The sequence below is a fragment of the Schistocerca serialis genome, chromosome 11 (genome assembly GCF_023864345.2).
Source record: "Schistocerca serialis cubense isolate TAMUIC-IGC-003099 chromosome 11, iqSchSeri2.2, whole genome shotgun sequence".
Classification (NCBI taxonomy): Eukaryota; Metazoa; Arthropoda; class Insecta; order Orthoptera; family Acrididae; genus Schistocerca; species Schistocerca serialis.
In genome coordinates this window covers 78,190,115-78,213,008 of record NC_064648.1, presented here as the reverse complement: position 1 = coordinate 78,213,008, position 22,894 = coordinate 78,190,115, and the positions used below count along the sequence as shown (strand labels likewise).

The following is a 22,894-nucleotide window of genomic DNA, read 5'->3' as shown; positions in this document are numbered from 1 at the left end:
AATTTTGCAAGATGAAAGCAGCGTCCAGTGCGCTGCACTGGCGTTCATTAAGACCTGTCCGTTCGAGGTGATGGCCACTCAGGGGTGGGCAGATGCGATGCTTCATCAACCAAAAGACTTGATCGAAGTGAGCCAGTTGCTGTATGATCCACCACCACAAAGTAGGTAAGTGCGAGACAACCCACTCAGTCGTGTCCCTCAGTTCTCGATGTGTGTGTGTGTGTGTGTGTGTGTGTGTGTGTGTGTGTGTGTGTGTGTGTATTTCCATGACTATAATTTTTGCCGCTGAATTTCCTTAGATGTGTCACTGCTGTAAGATACACAATCATAGACCGTGATTTCCTGCTAGCTCACGATGTTATCATTGCCCTCTTGTAGCAAGTTAGCTGAGTCCATAAGCTGAGTACACTTCATTAACAGGTATGTTATCTAGCAAAAATGATCAGACAACCAATTTGTAGTCATTTCTCTGTCGAACTACATGTGTAGGATAAGTGGTTCTTTAGGTTTTGGCATCAAGTATCAGGAGAATAGGACACATTCACTGTGTGAATGCAGCATGACCCATTCTGCTGTGCACACAAAGCTGTATTGCCCAACCCAGCCTCAAACACAGTGATGTGTGTAGTTTGCAGCCGGCAGCCCTTAGGGTCGCTGTAAGCCTGTTCACATAGAGCAGCGTTTAAAGTTGTTCAGTGCCTCTGTGGCTGATGACAATGAGACACCTCTGAATAGTGTCACACTGCATGAAGATGAGTACCAAGTACGTCACTTCTGGCCGATGCCTCGAGCAAGGAAGCGTACTGCCCAATGGTTCGAGGAGGGTGGCAACATATTTACAGTATTCGACAGCTGATGACCTGTGGAATTCTCTTTGTGTAGTAAAGCAGACTATGAGAGTAATCGCTGTTCACGCCACAGTACTACAGCTTCGTTCTGTCTCTTTCTTCATGCAAGCCATATGCCAGTAACCTCCCCAACAAAATTCTTTGTTCTCTCCAAATCCAGGCAGTACATGGAAGATTTTGAATTTCTCTAAAGGAACATTATATGACAGAATAATGGTTCACTGTCAGGTCTTGTATGGAAGATGATCAGAAAACCTGGTGAAGTAAGCATTGGTGCTCCAGTGTATGGCTGCTCACACCTCTCGCAGCCTGGGACCACCTCACAGGAACACAAACCAGTCCTCGTGGTGGTTCCAGTTCATTCCATAAAATTGAGACTTTCCACCTCATTTCCTTCTCCTCTCTATTCAGTCGCTATATGAAGCTCACACAGTACTTGGATACATTCCCTTCTGTGCCATGCTTTACTGAGTCTTTGATGAACCGTTACCCCACACCTCTCTGCCTGTTTCAGTTGTTCTATGGATTTCTATAGCCACCCAGTGAACACCAAAGACTTGCATTCCACTGTGGCACTACCTATGATATTATCTACCCCATCTATTACTGTTGCTATTACACCTCTCATAGTCTGAACATGAAAGAGTTTCTGAGACCAACATTCCCTTTTTTCTGCACCATCTTACAGTTACATATGTCCATACAAGTCTAGTAGCCATTAACACTGATAAACCGTCATTTATTTTTCAGCTAGATTCTAATACTTAGGTAATATTTTGTGTGGTATTTGACATACTGGTGACCTTGTGTTCGAGATGACGCTACTTGCATTCCCTCAACCAATTGCAATGAACTTATAGCCTGTATTGTAAACCATTCAGTGTGTTTATCTTTTGTTCAATAGACTTCAACATGAAAATTCATGTTTGAAACATCGATCATGTTACAGTCATTAGTTACGTTCTTGAAAAAAAAAATTTAACACATTGCACCGAAATATATTTTTCTACATTACTCCAAACTGCTCCTTTTAGTAACAGTAAGCTCTGTGTACATTGTCTGATGATCGATGTGCCCTGTTAATTAAATGAAAATGTCCTTCACAGCCAGGAGAGTGCCGTTGCTGTCCAGTTGATTTGTTGCACCACTAGCGAGATATGCACGTCTCTGAACTAGAAGTTACGAGAGGAAAAGCTCTGTGCTGACTGGGATTCTAAACCCGTACATACTGACGACACATGAGGAGACGTTCACTGTCAAATAGTTTTCCACCAGTAATTACAAGTTGAATTTATAAACCTCAAATGATGTGATAAAAACTTCTGTGCCTGATTGAGAGTCGAAACCGGTACGAATCGTTATTGTTGACAATGAATGTAGAAATGTAAAAAAATTATTATTGCCTTTCACCGATGATTTGCAGTGCAAATGCTATGACTTGAAGTCACCTGATGAAAGTTTTTGCACCCACCCACTATTTAAAACCACACCTGCACCTTTCATGGAAACGCTGAAGAATTTGTATTGCTGGGGAAACAACAAAAGGACGGAACTGTATAGTCCAGAAAGGGTCGAAACAGCGAAAAGGGATACCTGAGTTGAACTCCCTGCTCATCACCAACACTCTCCAACATCTCAAGCTGGAATACGTACGCTGTGACGTTACATGGCGATTGGTCCAGTAGTGAAATGCATACTTTCGACTTGATTTTGTAATTGCTGAAATGAAATCACATAACAGTCAGCTACACTATTGACATTATGGAATGATGCAGAAATTTCTGTAGGAAGTGTTGGCCCCTAGCTGAGCAGCTGTGATTTTGTACGAGTCTATGGTTACACTAATACTGGATCATACAAAATAAACTCGGCGACAGGTATCAATCAAATTTCCAGAAAGTTCTCCGGATAGTGTTGTCACATTTATTGCTGCAGTAGTGTGTCATTGTGTCAAGACCAGTTAATTATTTCTTACTGCTTAATTTTTGCGCTAGAGGTTTATATTTTTACTAAAAGAAGAGATGTATTTGGTTTATGAGGATGTCATTCATGTTGTTTGTTGTGGTCTTCAGTCCTGAGACTGGTTTGATGCAGCTCTCCATGCTACTCTATCCTGTGCAAGCTTCTTCATCTCCCAGTACCTACTGCAGCCTACATCCTTCTGAATCTGCTTAGTGTATTCATCTCTTGGTCTCCTTCCACAAGTTTTACCCTCCAAGCTGCCCTCCAATACTAAACTGTTGACCCATCGATGTCTCAGAACATGTCCTACCAACCGTTCCCTTCTTCTAGTCAAGTTGTGCCACAAGATCCTTTTCTCTCCAATTCTATTCAATACCTCCTCATTAGTTATATGATCTACCCATCTAATCTTCAGCATTCTTCTGTAGTTCCACATTTCGGAAGCTTCTATTCTCTTCTTGTCTAAACTATTTATCGTCCATGTTTCACTTCCATACATGGCTACACTCCATACAAATACTTTCAGAAATGACTTCCTGACATTAAAATCTATACTCGATGTTAACAAATTTTTCTTCAGAAACGCTTTCCTTGCCATTGCCAGTCTGAATTTTATATCCTCTCTACTTTGACCATCATCAGTTATTTTGCTACCCAAACAGCAAAACTCCTTTACTACTTTAAGTGTCTCATTTCCTAATCTAATTCCCTCAGCATCACCCGACTTAACTCGACTACATTCCATTATCCTCGATTTGCCTTTGTTGGTGTTCATCTCATACCCTCCTTTCAAGACACTGTCCATTCCGTTCAAATGCTCTTCCAAGTCCTTTGCTGTCATTCATAGACAGTCATTTATAGACAGTCATTATTATGTTCAGACACTGGGCCCATTTTTATGCTGGAAATATCGTTCTTTTACTGCAATTTCAAAAGTAATGTATTTTTTACCATGAGGCGGTATTAAGCTACAAAGCAGCTTTGTTTATCCAATACAATAGTTTTTCGAGGAGGTCGTTCGTTATTATTCTGTTATTATTCACACCATTGATCTTGGCCAAGATGAGGCATGTCTTTAGTAAATGCAGCACAGGGGATCCCCCTGGATAAATTCCGTGTGGAAAAATTTACCAAAGGCTGTAGGGGAGTGGAAGGACGCCTAAAAAAAGTATGACTCAACTGCCTAAGGAAGTGCATACTTTTTCCTCGTGTTGCAGTCAACATTGATGCTTATAGCCTGAAAGGGCATTATTAACTGAAACAAGCAGTCATGTATAAGGTTGTAGAGATTTTGTTTGATGTGTTGGCATACAGGCTGCTATAAGTACATTTATCAGTCGTCATTCCTTATTTGAAGTTATAAACTGTTTTTGCAGTGATGTGTTGAATGTTGTACATTTGAAGGTTACAAGGATGATTGTTTCAACATTCAAAAACGGTGCATTAAACATTTTGTGAGTGTATGTGGTAAGTGCAGCGAAGAATTCACATCAGAAAACAGTTTTCTCATTTTGAATAGTATTCCTCCGATGTGACAGTTTATCAGTACGGTCCAATCGATTACTGGCAAATGTATTGAAATACGACCGTTTAACCTTCGTGCAATACTTGAATTCAATAGGAAATGTTGAGGAAGAAAAAGAGAGATTAACTTGGGGTCAAACGTCCCATCGACTGCTAGACCATGAGAGTCAAAGCAGAATCTCCAGCTCCGAAATGCGGGGAAGGAAATCTACAGTAACCTTTCAAAGGAAAGGTCTCAGCATTTGCGTTCATCGATTTAAGGAAATAAAGCAGAACGTAAATCAGGATGGTCAGGTGGACATTTCAACCACTGGGCTTTAACTTCATAAAAGGAAATTTTGTGGCCCTGAGAAATAATGTACAATCAAAGGTTAATGTATGTCCTCGGAATGTAACATCACTCATCTGGTGTGACGAAAGTGTTCTGTAGTAAGAAATCCTTCCAAGCAGTATGCCCATAGTAATTAGCATCTTTCGTAATCATGGCTGGCTGCAAAAATTTTCATCGAGTCATTTCAACTGCTAGTATGTGCACATCAAACCAAAAGAGAAAAGTAATTGTGATTTTATCGTCTGCGTATGTCTTTCATCAAAGACGGTTGGTGTTGGTTTCGACTTAACCACATACCAAAGTTTTCAAGGCATCATTTCAGGTTAAAACATGTCACTCCTAGCAATTGTCGAAACAGAATTCGACAATCAACATCTCCTTGTTTGCAGTAAGCAACGATGCTGCGAGCAGGCTTACATTCCCGCCCCTCACAGAACTTTTCGTCGCCGTTATTTCCAGTTCAGACATGTGCACATGTCGCTACAGGTCAACTACGCAGATGTTTAACGTGTGTTTGTGGCTAGAAAACAATGATACATACTTGATTCAAATCGCAGTAAAGGAACAAAATTATTTGTCTCACCGTTTCAGGTTGTCATCTCGCTAACAACCAAAAATTTGGATATATAACGTGTTATTGTGCCTAGCTAACAGTCGTATTAAGTGCTGGGTTCAAATTGCCATCCAACCCAAAACTTAGTGAAACTTCATTTCAAGATTTCAGCGTTTAAACACGTGCATGCTAGCTTACCTTTGACTGAAATGATATCTAAGACCTTTGGTATTTAGTTAACAGAGACAATGGTTGTTCGATTTGAGTCCTGGATGTCAGTGTGAACAAACGTTTTCGTCACGTAATTTCAAGGTGAAAGTTAGTTTCTAAAATGTCATTTATTGCAGTAAACTTGAGTTTACAGGTGCTAAAGAGTGTCATCTAATAATAACACTTTTTCTGGTATTGACATTATTGAGATATTAGTGTGATTGTGGAAGTGGGTGCATACAAATCAGGTGGAGTGGAATTCAGGCCGTTTGGATAATTTGGAGGGTAATACCTGAACTGACCTGTCCAGTAATTCTGTATGTACCTTAATCCTGCATTTGATTTTGAACTACCTGTTGTACGGTGTTATCAACTGCTGTAGGGAGCTCAGGGGTGCATGTGAATTTAATTAACTCAACGGCAATTCATTTGTATTAACTGGACCGCTATCGTAGTATTCGGCACCTGTCGTCTGCCAGTTCCCAGTGTGTGCACGGCCCCTCAGCAGGGCTGGGTGTAGTGAGCCACCCCCACATCCTCACGTGGACATGGCAGCCAACTCACACTCTGCTCTCTCTCTGTATGTGCAGCACACCAGCCGTCACCACCACCACCGCCACTATCGCCGCCACCACCACCACTGCCAACGCACCCCGCCAGACACCTGCTGCAGCTGCACTTCCCACATCTCCTCCACCTGGAGTAGCCACTGTCTCTCGCATGTGGTGAGTTCCCTCACTACACACACATGCACGCACACATTAGCGCTACATTGTACAGAAGGTAGAAAAACAGAGAAAGAAATGTAAAGGATCAGTCTACATTCGGTGAGGGTCAGCAAAATGAAATGGAAAGAAAATCATAAAATATGGTCAGATGACTAATGGGGCAGTATCCACAGAATGACGAAGTTGTATTATGAGAGAAAGGTCAATTAAAACTGGTTTGGTAGGGAAAACAGTGATCTATTCTGATGATTTCAGTGATATATTCCCATCAGAACCAGTAAACCTATCCAACAATAGCTCTGGCATGTAAGGCGACGTCACACACGGAAAATCCAGTCACAGAGAGGGATTATGAGAGCACTTGATGCGTAACACTGTATTTAAAGAGACATAAACATCTAAAAATCATGGTGTGTTGGAATGCTGTAGCAGGGGACAAGTAAAGATAGATTTATTTATGAGACAATTTAGGGTCGTTGGTAGAAACAAGAGAGGAGAAAGGATCCTAGACCCTTGGATTAAACTTGTGCTAGTAACAAGAATTACTCTGTTCAAGAATCAAAACAAAACTAATAATCGGCAAAGGTGGTCTCTTATGCCTAAGCTCCTCAGGCTCTAGACCAACATGTTTGTACCACTTTATTTTGGTGTAACAGATGGTCAAATTAACAACAGACATGCAAAACAGAAACTCTGCCAACTGTAGACCATATTTCTGTTTGTCAACACACTTAGAGGGCTGAGATCCCATCATTTATTTCTTGGAAGAGTGGGTGCAGGGTCGGCCTCTTCACCACAGAGCAGCATTTGCATCCAAAGTCTTCAGTTATTTGTTGGATGTAGTATAATCTTTGTCTTTGTCTACAGTTTTTACTCTCTGCTACTTCCACCAGTACCATGGCAGTTATTCCCTGATGTCTTCAGATATATCCCACTTTACACAGTTCCTTGTTCACCTGATTCTCAACATCCTTTTATTGAATCCCAATTTGAATGCTCCAAGTAACATCTCTTCCTGTATCTCCCATAATTCATTATTCATTTTCATACAATACTGTGCTCCAAACGTAATTTTCAGAAATTCCATCACAAAATTAAGGCCTATCTTTGGCATCAGTAGCCTTGTTTTGCCTGGAATGATCTGTTTTCCTCTGTTACATTACCTCATGTAACAATCTCGCTCTGTCCCTCAGTGTAAATTGGCTTCCCAGGTAGCAGAATCACTTAAATTCATTTACTTTGTGGTCCTTTTTACATTAAGTTTGACACTGATGTTATTTCTGTTACTCCGTCTTTCTTTAGTTTAAATCATAGTTCTGTGCTCATCCAACTGTTTATTGCATTCAACCACTCAGGTACTTCTTTCTCGTCCGCAGCTCGTGGTCGTGCGGTAGCGTTCTCGCTTCCCGCGCCCGGGTTCCTGGGTTCGATTCCCGGTGGGGTCAGGGATTTTCTCTACCTCATGATGATTGGGTGTTGTGTGCTCTCCTTAGGTTAGTTAGGTTTAAGTAGTTCTAAGTTCTAGGGGACTGATGACCATAGATGTTAAGTCCCATAGTGCTCAGAGCCATTTGAACCATTTTTCAACTTCGTTCTCACTTTCAGTGAACATCGTAATAATGCCAGTGAATTTTATCAATGAAATACCTTCGCCCTCAATTTTAATTAAATTCCTGGAAGTTTATTCAATTCTGTTAACGATATGTTGATGTTCAAACTGAACCCTTGGCGATATTAATTCGGTCCCTGTTTTGCACCGTTTTAATGACTGAATTTCTTGCTTCAGTTTTTGCGGTTCCGTGTTGATTATTGCACATACAGTAATTTATATAATCTGCCTCTATTCTATATCTCATTTGTATTTTTTGAGATTTCACATGTGTTGCATTACTTTACATTATCAATCTTTTTAAAGGTGGCCTAATGCAATGAAGGCTGCGTGATTTTCTTTAAACTTTGCTTCCCTTTTGAAGTGTAAGATTAGATCTGCCTCTCTGGAACTTTTACCTTTGTTAAATCCAAACTTACTTTCTTGTACATATTAATCTTGTCAGCAATTAGGATTCATAAGGTATGTAGCTCATTGTGCGAAATCGTTCGTATTTAATGGTCCTTACTCACATGTGGAGTGTGTAGATGATATTTTTCTGGAAATTTGTTGCTATGTCTATAGTCCCATAGATTCTACAGATGAAGTTGAATAGTTGTTTCATTGCACCCTTCTGCAAGCATAATATAAACTGCAAGGGAATGTTATGTAACCATTCGCTTTGTTTTTGCACAAGTCATCCAGAGCTTTGTTAAACTCTGTGTCTAATGGCCAATCCACTATGTTTTCCAGCTCGACTTTCAATTTTCCTTCCATCATGTCATCCAATAGTCCCTCCCCTCATGGACGTGCTCATTGTACTTTTGTCAGCCACCTCTTTCTGTCCCCCTCTCCCCCCCCCCTCTCTCTCTCTCTGCACTTAGCAGCAGAATTCTTTTCTAACTCTTACACCCAAACCTGCAGGTGTCAGACACTCAGATCAGTACCAAAATTTGCAGGTCGATAGCGTATCAACAAAAACTGTTGTCCAGCAGAGAGTACATAAACGTTAATTAAAAGTAACACCAGGACTACAGAGCACTTCACAAGCATAACTGTGAGTAGGTAACGTATGTTGCTTTCATGTGGAAGTTAATAGAGCGTAAGACTCCTGTTTCAAAGATCATGGGTTCACAACCCAACGACCCATATTTTTTTTACTGTATTATGTGTGAAAGTGCTATATGAGACGACGGGCTTCTTTTTGGGTCATCAGTCTTCTAACTGGTTTGATGCGGTCCATTACTTAATTCCTCTCTTGTGCCAACAACCTCTTCATGACAGAGTAGCACTTGCAAGCAATGTCCTCAATAATTCGCTGTATGTATCCCAATCTCTCTTTCTCTGCAGTCCTTGGCCTCTGTAGCTCCCTCTGCTACCATGGAAGTCATTCGCCGATTTTTTAGCAGATGTGCTATCATCCTGTCCCATCACCTTGTCAGTGTTTTCCACATATTCCTTTCCTCTCCGATTCTACACGGAACCACTTCATTCCTTACCTCACCAGTCCACCTAATTTTCAACATTCGCCTGTAGCACCACATCTCAAATGCTTAGATTCTCTATTCCGGTTTTCCCACAGTCCATGGTTCACTACCATACAGTCCTCTACTCCATATGTACATTCTAAGAAATTTCTTCCTCAAATTAAGGCCTATGTTTTATATTAGTAGAATTCTCTTGGTCAGGGCTAGTCTGCTTTTGCTGTCCTCCTTGCTCCATCCGTCTTGGTTGTTTTGCTGCCCAGGTAGCAGAATTCTTTATCTTCATCTACTTCATGACCATCACTCCTGATGCTAATTCAGTTTCACTCAGGATAGGAATGTCATCAGCATATCATATCCTTTATATCCTTTCATCTTGAATTTTAATTACACTCCTGATCCTTTCCTTTATTTCATTGCTTCTTCGTTGTACAGATTGAACAGTAGGGGGGAAGGCTACATCCCCAACTTACACTCTTTTTAATCCAAGCACTTCGTTCTTGGTCGTTCACTCTTATTATTCCTTCTTGGCTCTTGTACCTATTGTATACCACACATCTCTAACTATAGCTTAGCCCTATTTTTCTCAGAATTTCGAACACCTTGCACCACTTTACATTGTCAAACACTTTGTCCAGGTCATCAAATCCTATGAACTTGTCTTGATTTTTCTTTAGTCTTACTTCCATTATCAACCACAATGTCAAAATTGCCCCTCTAGTGCCTCTACCTTTTCTAAAGCCAAAGTAATTGTCATCTATCACATCCTCAATTTTCTTTTCCATTCTTCTGTATATTATTCTTGTCAGTAACTTGGATGCTGGAGCTGCTGAGCTGATTGTGCGGTAATTCTCCCACTTGTCAGCTCTAACAGTCTTTCTATTGGGTTGGTGGTATTTTTCCGAAGTCCTAAGACACATACATTCTACACACCGACGAGAATAGTCGTTTTGTTGCCATTTCTCCCAATGATTTTAGAAGTTATGATGGAATTTTTCTATATGTTCTGCCTTATTGGATCTTAAGCCTTCCAAAGCTCTCTTATATTCTGATTCTAATACTGGACGTACTCATGACATGTAAAATGGCTGTTTGGAGTTCACAGCAATGTTCTCTCGGTAGTCCGCTTTCGGTTCGTTTCACTGAAAGCAGTAAAGCTGTAGAGTGCTTTGGTAGTTTCACAGAATATACAACCAGAACAGAAAAATAAAGTAACAATTGCATCGCACATGTGGAAATAACAGCAATAACAATAATCAATAATACACAACATAACAAGATCAATGATAAGTACATGATGTTCAACTAACGAAGCAGAAGAAGCAGACTGTCAAAAGAACATTGCTACAAACTCCCAAAAAGTCTTTGTACATGTCAGGAAAATGTTGTCCCATGTAACAGCTTCATGCCAACACAGTTGTCACTAGTGGTATTTGAACGTTATACCGTCTCATCCACGCGAGATCTAGGATGCAGTTACTCACTGATTCGCTCTTCCCGTGCTCAGTAGCTCTCGTGATACTTTTAACTGCTGTTTACACGTGCCCTGTTTTGGTTCATACTCCATCGACATAACGGCTTTTGGCACCGATCTGGACGGTTGGGTGTTGGTGTTGTCATCCTTGCGTTTAATTTCACTGAAGGATCTTTAGGCTTTGCTATATGCTGAATGTGTGCATTTTACGATAACTTTTTATTTATTTATCATGAAGCTTACTGCTGTCATTCTGCTTCATCGTCCCTCGAACTTAAGAGTTACGTTCTTTAGCGGCTTGTAATACTTTATTTCTGGCTTTCCCTGACTATTGTAGTACTTTCTTTCATCAATCATTTTATGTATTTTTTCCGTTTGCTAAGATTTCTTCAGAGTTGCCTTCCTTGCTCCAACATTTGTCGGTTCAATTTTCGTGTTTGGTGTTGTCAGAGACATCAGCTGCTGTTCACCTGAAATTCCAGCTGAGACATTCATTATCGCGTTATCTACAGTCTCACAGAAGTTGAAAAACCCATTACATTCGTCAGCTCTTCAGAATCCCATTTATCTGCACATTGATTGCTCCTAACAGTTTTTTTCAGTTTGTTCACCACCATAACTAACTGACCTTAGGTCTGCTCGTGCGTACCTCTTACAATTCATCAGATTCTCTGTCTGGGAATGATATAATACAGCTGGAACCTTCCAATACTTCCAGGTCTGTCTTATACATCAAGTATACACCACCACCTTCCTCCTTAACCTTCTTGATAGCCAGAGACGCTGAGGCGCTGAAGCAATCATACAAATATCACAGAACAGAGAGTGTAGACTTGAAGTAATTCCGCCACACAGAGCAGGGGGTCTCTCACACAGGGAGCGGTGTGGACAGAGCCAGCTGCGAACTGATGAGTAAGTCCCACAGAGGACTGTTCAGTAATGACTGCACATGGTAAGCCAAATGTCTTGAAATTTTTTTCTGGAGCTGCTGTCCTACAGGTCATACATATTTCAAAAGTGGTAGTTAAATAAGGAAATTTACTAGTAGCTCGAAATGTTAATGATGATACTCTTCAAAGTTTGGAAGTGTCCTTGCCATTTGACTGTCACCGTTAAAACAGCTATAAAGACAGGCCTCTACCTGAAGCACAAACTTTGGTCTGGACTGTTCTCTGATGCCACACATCAGGGATTGGCACCCAACCAGTCCTAGGACGTTTATTATGCATAGTAAAACGACAATATCGAAAAGGGAGCACATGAACTGAGAGCTAGTTCAGTTCTGTGGGTCACATACAAAGAGGCACAATTCAGTTCAGATCGTTCGGATACTTTTGGGGACGATAGTGCCTGGGCTGACCTGTCCACCTGTCCAGTGACTCTGTAATAAGGGTTTGTGTAAATGTAAGGCACTGTATGTACATTTCGTTTATGCTTGATTTTGAACCATCTGTTGTGTGGTATGGTGAGCAACTGTTGTGGGGAACCCAGGTGGTGCAACTGAATGTGATTATGCCACTGGTACTTCATTCCTCTTGTCGGCGTGTCTTCTGTGTGTGTGTGTGTGGGGGGGGGGGGGGGGGGAGGGCGCGCGTGCGCGCTGCAGTGAGCCGTCCCTAGGACCCCACGAGGACACGCCTGCTCACACTGTGCCTCTATCTCTCTGTGTGCAGCCCACCAGCCGCTGCACAGCTGAGGCCCACCACCACCTCCACCACCACCACCACCGCCGCCACCACCACCGCCGCCATCACCTCCACAACCACCACCACCACCACCACCGCCACTGCCAGCACAACCAGCCAGACTCCTCCTGCTGCTGCTGCTGCTGCTGCTGCTGCTGCACCATCCACAACTCCTGCACCTGATCACACCACTGCCTCTCACTTGCGGTGAGTTCCCTCACCACAAACACACACACACACACACACACACACACACACACACACACACACACACGACTATTATGTGGTAGATAAGATATAAATACCGAATGTAAATATTCAGTCTAGATTTAATGAGGGTCAGCAAAGCGAACTAGGAATGAAATCAGAACCATACAGTCAGATGAATAATGGGGATGTATCCACAGGTTTAGGAGGTTGTATCATGAGAGAGAGGTTAATTAAGAATAGGTTGGTAGGGAAAATAGTGAGTTATTATCAACAGTTCAGTGATTTATCCTCATCAAATCAAAGTCAGCTATAATTCAGGCACATAAACCAATGTCATACACAGAAAATCTAGTTACAGGGAGCGACTATGACTGCACTGAATGTGTAACTCTCTATGTAAAAAGAGATAAACGTCTAGTACGCTTGGCATATTGGAATGGTCTAGTAGGAGTCAGATAAACACATGTTTTTGTGACATTTGGGGTGGTTGGCAGGATTGAGACAGGACAAAAAGAAAAACAATTATTTGCCATAAAATTTCCGCTAATAACAACAAATATGCTCGTCAAGCACCAAAGAGAAGCAAATGTCAGCAGAGCATCAGCTTGTCAGGGTGTGGACGACTTTGGTCAACCTGCCGCAGTATGGAGTAACAGCCAGTCCCAGTAACAACATATATGAGAAGCAGAAACTCTGCCTGCTGTTGACCATATTTCTGTCTGTCTGACCAACAAGTTTAGAGTGCTGTGACTGCCCAGAATCCACAATTATTTGTGCTGTGCACTCCTATCTCTGTCTTGCCCTACAGTTTTTACCTTCTACAGCTATCTGTAGTACCATTGCAGTTGACCTCTGATGACTTCACATGTAACCTGTTACGCTGACCCTTGTACATGTCAAGGTTTTCCACGTATCGCTATCCTCACCTATTCTGGAGGGACGTTTCAGGGTTCTTCTGGTATGAGTTCAGCTAATTTCGACATCCTCCTATAGCTCAGCATTTAGGTTGCTCCTTCTTTTTTTCCCGTAATCCACCATTCATTTTCATACAGTACTTTGTTACAAACATACATTCAGAGGTTTCTTCCCCGGTTAAGGACTATCTTTTGTACCATTAGCCTTGTTTTGCGAGGAATGTCCTGTTTTCGTGTGCTAGATAACTTTTTATAACAACCTCGCCTTGTCCCTAAGTATAAATACACTTCGCACATAGCAGAATCCCTGCAATTTGTCAGCTTCGTGGTCCTTAATTCTGATGTAAACTTTGCCATCAATGTTATTTCCGCCACTCCCCAATATTTTCCGCTTTCTTCTGTTCATTAATCGTAATTCAGTGATCATTCGACTATTTATTACATTCACTAACTCCTGTGATTCTTTCTCACTTTCAGTGAAAGAAATATCGCCAGGAAATGTTATCAATGAAATGCTTTTTACCCTCTGTTTTAATTAAATTCATGGAAGTTTCTTCAGTTCCACCAACGATTCTTTAGAGTTCAGTCTGAACGTTTGTAGAGACTACTTGAATCCCTGTCTTTCCCCATCTTTAATCAGAGCACCAATCCTTCCTGATTACTGTACGTATTCTATGTTATCTGCTGTTCCCTAGCTCTTATACCTATTTTTTTAAAGTTTCATACACTTTCACTATTTCAGATTGTCAAACGTCATTTACAGATCTACAAATCCAATAAAGATCTCGATTTTTCTTACATATTCCTTCCACTATCTCGATCCTTTACTCCAAATTTAGCGTCCTCGAACAGATCCTCAGTTTTATCTTCGATTCTTCTGCGTGTTATAATTATTCTTGTTAGTAATTTGTATTAATGAGCTTTTTAGCTCACTGGGCGAAAGCTATCGCAATATCGACTCTTGCTCGCCTCTATAGTGTTTGGATGATGTGTTTATGGCAGTCTGTTGTTATGACTCCTGTCTGATGGATTCTACAGACAAACTTGATTTGTCATTTCATTTTCACCTTCCCAAATGATCATGTAAGTTCCGAGGCAACGTTAACTAACTATTCCAACTTGTTTGTGTGCAAGTTTTCCAGAGCTTTGTGAAATTATGAGTGTAATGGCCAGTCCCACACGTTTTCCAATTCGGCTTCCATCTCTTCTTCTGTCACGTTATCTGTTAGTTCCTCCCACTCACAGAGGTCTTTAACGTACTGTCTTCTGCCATCTGCCCTCTCCTGCACGTTTAACACTGGGGTTCCTTTCGAACTCTTTGTGTAGTCATCCTTGCATTTAATTTCACTGAAGGTTGTTGCGGCCTTTTCCATGTGCTAAATGCACCCTTATTATGTTCCTTTTCTTTTCGATTTTTTCTAATTGTTCCTGCAGTCATCCTATTTTTCCTTCCCTCAAATTTCCGACTGATTTCATTTCAGCACTGTGAACTCCGACTTGGTTCCTGGAGTGGCTGAGAATCGTCCTGACACATCCACCTGATATTTTCCTGTCGTTGTCATTGAACATTCTGAATGGTTGTTAAATAAGGGATGGTATAGATTAGAAGATTTATGTTTCTGAGTCCAGAAAGCTCGTTCCACGCTCAAACTAAAACCACTTTAACCTTTTACACCGACGGGGTCAAGGAGAGAGCTACATGAGATGGTTGTCCAACAGTTCAGCGTTAACCCACCAAAAGGGTGACTGTGGTAGATGTAGGCTGAAGTCTCGCTGGAAAGACTTTATTTCTTGTGTGGAAGAGTTACCCTCAGGTGGATCCACAAGCAGTTAAAAAGTCCTTAGAAAACTTTTTTTTCCTGTCTTGATTCAGTGCACTGTAGGTCTACAAGTGAAACCTTAACGATTTGAAAACGTAGTTGCTGCTGTTTCGTCTTGTACAGATATAATTTTTATGCAGAAAAAAGTGTAGAGATTTAGTTGGGGCACTGATTAACCTGTTAACTTGATTTAGTTATATGCCTGCACACACTGCTACTTTTCCACACATACTTCCGTGGCAGTTCTGCAACGCAACTTCATTATGACTGTGGGCTGCACTTAGTCACAGCCTGTTTTTGCACAGGAAGGGCACAATATCTCGCCAACTCATGACTATTTATGGGCGTTTGTGCTATGGGAACATTGTTTTATTGTAGTATATTTTTCTTGTAAGGTTAGCTTGGTAAGTTGCAGTTCCTTTGTGTTCGTAAGCATATACCTCATTGGTTTTTTTGTTGGTTTATTCAACACGCTAGCTAAATATAAGTAATGCGTTATCATCAGGAATGTAGTCTCCCACATTATCTAATGTTGTCGAACTTGTACTGTATTTATTCGATTGTTTCATTTTCCTTAACAGCGTTTTGAATGCTTTCTCTTTGGTCATTGATAAGATTTTCTTGTGCTGTTTGCTTTTCTGATTAGAAACAGTGTGTTATTCGAACCTTATGAAAAATCTTTTGTAATCGGTGTTACACTGTCTTTTGGTGATGCCAATGTACGTAGCTGTAAGGAAAATCGCTTTAAGTGAATAATATTAAGAATAAAGTTATCGAGTCATAATGTAAATAGTGTCAGGTGGTGCTAAAAAAGCGAATCACTCATGGTGAATGAGCTGCATCTCTACAGCACATGTAAGGCACAAAAACAGAAATAGATACAATAGCTACTGAAGAGTATGACTATCTGAATAATTACCTCTGCTCTCTATTTAAGACGTTAGATTTGCCGTCGGTGAGTCTGGATATTATTCGTAACAGTGCTGTGGATCAAAATATAAGTTAGAGAAATGCAAATGAAACTCTGGGAAATGCTTCATGTATTGTGGCCCCTGGTCAGTTCTGCAGCAGACAGTGTCTTCGCGTCTTCACGAGGCAAAATCACCAGTGATCATAGCATCAGCTGAGCCAACGTATTCTCCGTCTCGCTAATCTAATGCAGAATTGGAAACGTCACAGGATTCATTTGGCAACCATGTGATCATTGATTTACTTCTTGGTGTGGTTGAATTTGGTCAATTCAGTTGATATTTTGTTGTCACTTCCGATAAATAACATGACTGATCTCACTTCAGGTTGAACATAGAGGTGTCAAATTTGTTCCTTGATTCCAGAAAGATCTTTCCGCACAGAAGATGTAAGTAATCTCATATTTTAACATTACTGAGCCTCTCTATTGACGAAGTGTACCGCAGTGGGAGCACACTAGTAGCGGCCGTGGCTCGCCAGCTGAATGGAGACCCGGCTGCTTTGACTGAGGAACGCTGCACTAGCCGCAGGTCCTAGTCGCGCTAGCAGCCAAGTAGCCATTCTGTCTCCTGCCTACACCTTCTCTTAAAGAGTTACAGGCTTCCAGATCGAAAACCATCGAGAAAGTCGTACCGCCACCACCTTAAGCCTCATCACAATTTCAGTTCACTACCCAGTTGAACCAAAGGTCAATAATTCAAGAAACTGTGAATGTGTACCCGTTTAGAAATTATGTTTTCCTCCTTATACCATACACTGTTTGTGAATATGCACGGCACTTGTTCCCAGGCTTCAGCTGGCTGTAATGCAGCTAGATTTCGAGAAGGCTTTCAAGAGGGTGAGCCACCAGTGCCTTCTGAAAACAATGGATTTTCCCCAGTGTTTCGCTGACATCACTGGTAGATTTTCGAAGAACTGCACTTTGTAAATCATGATCACTGGTCAGGTGACCAGGCAACTTGCGTTCACAAGTTCGGTGCGGCAAGGTGGTCCTGTGTGGACGGCCTCGTTCCCTGCTAGCCGCTCTGCAGAAACAGCTACGAGGGCTGCACGCATGCACACACACACATATCGGCAGAATATCGTGTGTAGGCCATACACAGGTGATGGGGGTTTCGTGATCTCCAGCGAGAGTGAGTCGCAGAAGGCGTTACAGGTCACCAGCAAATACGAACTTGCATCAGGTGCGAAGCTAAGCAACATAAAATCACACAACCTCAATGTAGGGTGCCGAATTTGCGAAACACGCGAGACCTCAGTCCAAGTTCTGGCTCTGGACTACAGGTCTAATATAAATCGTACTGCAGCTGCAAACCCTAAGAAAGTGCTTGCCAGTGTGCCAGTTGGAGTCAAAGAACATAGAGAAGACTTGACGACATCCAAAGGCCACACTTTGCACATATGTACATGGTCTCTAAAGTCAAATGTGTGGCACAAGTTTTACCCATACCACGTGAAACAGCAGCAAGATTTCTGTCAGCTTTGGGTCATTTTCTAACTCGTAATATTTTTAAGATAAAGTTTGACACGTTGACCATCTCAGGCGGAAACAGGGGGGGGGGGGGGGGGAAGAGATTAAATCTCACTGACTTTGGGAGAAAGTGAGAAACTATATTCGTGTGTCCCACACACGACATGCGGAAGAAGACACACATGGCCCTCACGCCGCACTTACCAGATGAAATTGCTCCCACTGTCTCGAATCCACCCACAGATGTATGGCACGTCGCCAATGCCTTTTATCATTTTGTACAATTTTTATTCGAACTCAGTTATACTCAAACCAGAGTTGGCCATCGAATAAGGTAAAAGTCAAGAACACGTACGTAGAATTAATGAAAAGCAAAAGCGGAAACGTGACTGTACAAAAGTAGCCGCTCTACGGCTGGAGGGCCATCTGGACGAACATCGGCACCCCTCACCTACCAACAAGTGTGAAAACTACTCGGTAGAGGGCAGTAAACAGGAAAGTAGCAACCAAAGTGAAACTCTAGGCAGTCCACCTGGGTGGTCCACAGCACGTGAGAGAATTACGACCTGATGACAGGCGAGGTTCGTATGCGCTCAAGTGAAGTTCATCTTGTGAGTTATCACATAATTAATAGCCACAATAACACGAACTCTACTCCCAATACCTCGCCTTCCAATTATTTTGAATCGTAGCGACGTGCCATGTCTATTTACAATAAAGGAATGCTGTAAACTGGCTAAGAGGACAAACAACGTACCACCTGCCAGCAGAGGGAAACGAGACGGGCGGGCGCTGGGTGGGTCGCCGCACGCACGCCGGGCACAAGCGGACCACGGGGCGGCGCGTGCGTCGCTGAGGCGGGAAACTGCGAGAGGAACTTCGCAATATGTTTCAGTACATACAGTTACGTGGAGCAATGTGCAGAGTGAATAGAAAAAGGCGTAAACGCAAGAACATAATGACTCGTCCTTGAGCTCTTTTGTCTTAAACGGTGTTTCTTACTGACTTATTTATTTGTAAGGAAGCAGAAATCTAATTTGAAATACATAGGTCAGAAGCACTCTATTTTGTGTTGAAGGAATCTCAGAGGAAAAGCTGGTCCTCACGACAGAACACATGGTACTTTTTAGTACACTTTATTTTACTTCATTCTGCATGTTAAAACTCCTTTTAACCAGAAGCGACTGCACTGATTTCTGCTGTTTTGTGTTACACTCATTGTCACCCGCTGTATCAGGAATCGCAGCACGGAGCTTCCAGCGCGTGCAGTACTCAGGGATGGCAGAAGACCAACTGCGGGGACCGAGGCATTGGGCGAGTTACAAGATGTTGAGAAATAAATCGGAAAGCAAACCATCGTGAACACGGAACTTAGAAGGCGTCGCTCTCAGCTGAGTTAGTGTGCAAACATGGTCTTTCAGATGAAATGCTAAAAATAGAAAAAGTTAGAAGTAAAAAAAATAAAAAAAATTATACGCGAAAATAGCGCAGCGACTCTGTGACAGGTATGGGGGAGGCGTCGTGGCCAGACCTCGGATTGGTTAAAAAATTAAATTAAGGAAAAGGGGTTAAGGGCGCGAGTTTCTAGTCTGCATGTAGTGGATTCGAATACCGCAAGTCGCATGAATTTTAATTCGTGGTGATAGTTGCTAGTTAAGTAAAAGTTGAAATGATTCTTACTACATATGCTGACCTTTTCGTTTCACACAGCTGACAAACATAAGCAGCATCTCTCCCACCTCTGGTAACCTGTAGGAGGGTCGGTGCAGGCTCGGCCGCGACAGAGGAGGTGGTCACGCCAGGTCGAAACTTTGTAACCAGCTACGTTCCTTACGTGATGTATATATCTATCAATGAGCCAATCTCCTTGCAGGGCCACAGGGCACTTTACTCCTACTGTATTCGAGCCTGAGACGTGGAAACTATTGTCGCTGGGCTGGAATTCGAACTGAGATCTCCCTTTTTTGTCACGTTTGATCACTTTCACATGATGCATTTCCACCGCTTCATTGTCTCTTCTTGTCTGCAAAGTCATAAAGACATTCACAAGAGACACATCCCTGGGTTCGAACAATGGCATGTCACTTTAAGTTGCAACATGAGCACAGCAAAATACATGTGAGAAATTATTCTGATTTTACCGATTCTCTGGGCTTTGTTAACTATAATGGTGGTACTGGTTTCGAGTCCCAAGTAAGACGGGCAGCTTTTCATCCTGTCGTGTCAGTTTCAAACATGCCACTCCTAGCTACTGGTGAAAGAGAATAGTACAGTCGAGGTATCTTTGTATGTAGTCAACAACGATGTGTCTAGGGTTCCATTCCTAGTCAGCAGAAAATTTTCATCATTGTATTTAAAATTATGACATGTCCACATTTCGCTGCTCAATGTCTACGCGTTACTAGAAGTCAGTGTCGATAGGTGTTGGTTTCGAATGCCCATTACACAAAACACTTTCGTCTCCTGGTTTCAGTTTGTCATCTCATTGCTGGTTTAAAATAACGATTTCTGACGTTTCATTGTGCTTAGTTAACCATCCGATTAAGTGCTGCGTTCGAATCTCCGGAAAACACAAAACTTTATGGCAGATCATTTCAAGTTTCAAGTTGCACACTCTTTGTTACTTGTGACTGAAACCATACTTTAGATATTTCTTCTTTACTTGTTAGATTGCATTCCCGGATAGTAGCGCAGTAAGAGAACTTTTCTCGTGTCATTTAAAGGAGGATGCTGCTTTGTAAGGTTTCATTTATTACAATAAATTTGACTATGCAAGCGTAATGGCTGTGTAATGTCCAATAACACGTTTCCTGGCATTTGCATTATCGAAGTGTCAGTTTGCATGTAAACTGATAATCACACAGAGCAGTTGTCTCTTATGGCCTCATGCAGTGAACATTTTGTATAGGAAAAGACTATACCGAAAACAGAGCAGAGGAACAATGTTATGAGGATCGATTACAAATCAGGTGAAACACAATCCAGATCGTTCCATGAAGTTTCTGGCGTGCAGCCGCATAAATTCAGCCTCTTCTCCTAATATTTCGGCCGAACACCATCCCGCCATCTCCAGAGTGAGCTGTGGTGACTGACGCTGCCGCACTTGGTCCGTCCTTTTAAACCCGAGGACCGAACCACTGCGTAAAAGGACGCAGCAAGTCAGCTCGGCTACTCTGAAGATGGCTGGACGGTATTCGGAGGAAATATTGGGAGAATAGGCTGAATTTATGTGGCTGCACGCTTGAAACTTTATGGAACAGTCCCTATGCCGCAAAACATTAAGATGGACAACAACTGAGATCGTTCAGATCAATTTGAGCATGAAGTAGATGTTAAATACATGTGCATATGCTATCAGGCCATGAAATCTGACACACAGACAGGTTTTCATGTAGGTGGAGTTGCCAATTTGGTGTTCCTTATATCTGACATGTTTTGAATAAATTGTCTGTGTGTCAGTTTCGGTATTTGGTGAGACTGTGTCAAGAGAACTGCCGGTAAGTGCAGTGAAATTTTTTTGCCTGCATACCAGGAATGTGTCTCTTTGAAAATCAGGAGATGGGATTCTTCTTGTGTGTGACGTCTGGCAGTGAAGCTGCAGACAGAGACCAGTAGTAGCTGCAAGAAGCCTGTTCTGTAGTGGAGGTGAGCGACTGGTTAGGTGTAGCGTCCCGAGAGCAAAGGAGCTGACTTGCAGGAATGAGTGTGACAAAATGTGATAATGAAATTCTTTCAGAGGTTGTATAATGCTGTTTGTAATGGACGATGAATGAAGATTTTCTTATGAGGGGGATAGAACAGATGTACTGTATTTTAATACATACACACATTTGCGCACTGTTTTGTACTGTAGGAGGGGGAATATGGTAGGTTTGTTTCGGGACAGATTTGTATTCACATCAGTTGTTTCCTCGTGTGGCTGTTTTCCTCATTCTGTGTGTTGTGTGTTTGTAGCAGAGAGTGGCAGTTTGTGTGTTTTTTGCAGGAGCCTCTCTGCAGAAGAGAGGGGCAGGAAGCTGGTCCAGGCAGCTGAGGAGGGGGAAGTGGGGGAACTGAGGGCGCTGATCGCCGCAGGGGCCAACGTGGGGACGAGAGGCCAGTGGGGGTGGACCGCCCTGCACTGGGCAGCAGACAGGGGAGACGCCGAGGCGGCGAGGCTGCTGGTGGAGGCGGGGGCGGCGGTGGACGCCAGGGATGTCAGTGGGTATACGCCCCTGCATTACGCGTCAGTCCATGGCCGCGCAGAAGTGGCGGCTCAGCTGCTCGACGCGGGGGCCGACAGGTGGGCCACAACTGGTGGTGGGGAGACAGCGCTGCACCTCGCCAGGCGGTACAAGCATAGGCGGCTGGTGAAGATGCTGTCATGAGGCACAGTCCAGCGAACTCTGTGCAAAAAAACAGGAACTGAAACAATTTGTAGGAGAGCAATATTCATAATTTTTTAAATAAAGATCCAAAAAACTCAATCCTATTGTGACTCACTAATTTCAGCCCTCATTAAGTAACTTACAGCACACAAATACTCTAAGGAACGTTGCAGCAAAACCCAGACAACGCCAGATAACAGCAAAATAATTCAGGTAACAACGGACAATCCTCTCAAGAAAAAGTCTCGAGTACACTTCCAGACTAAACTTGGCAAAAGTCAACAGTTGATTGTGAACAAACACAACTACTGTATAATGTCTGATCGCCGAAAAGTATTTCACACCAGTCTACAAGGTGCTGCATCATTCTAATTTGCAACATACCGAGATTAGCGCCATATCAGTTCTATCACCAGAATTTTCACTCCTGATATCAGACTCAATTCACTTATCCATATCCAGCAAACATTGTACTCTACCGTACCTGTTGTATTTAATAACAATGAGATATTAGTAGCAGCATTCACACTACATAATGCGACTATCATCTGGAACCATACAGTCAGTCTATATTTAACTAAACACAATCAGACCACAACATGACACGCATACAAAATGTGAAGGAAATCCTCTCTATCTGGTATTGTTGTCTCTACTTGACGTAAAAGATTGCAACAAGCAAAGTAATTCTAGTTGTATTCGAGACAGAACACTGAACCCGAGTTTCGGCACACGAAAGCAATTTCCCAACGACGC

At 42.2% G+C, this 22,894-nt stretch overlaps 1 protein-coding gene across 1 annotated transcript; it reads left to right on the top strand.

The window, feature by feature from the left end:
* The first annotated feature begins 70 nt into the window (after positions 1-70).
* LOC126426469 (ankyrin repeat domain-containing protein 65-like) lies at positions 71-22,138 on the top strand. The gene is made up of 2 exons (XM_050088381.1): positions 71-165; positions 21,757-22,138. The coding sequence occupies exons 1-2, from the start codon at positions 71-73 to the stop codon at positions 22,136-22,138; spliced, it is 477 nt and encodes a 158-aa protein (XP_049944338.1).
* The last annotated feature ends 756 nt before the right edge of the window (positions 22,139-22,894 follow it).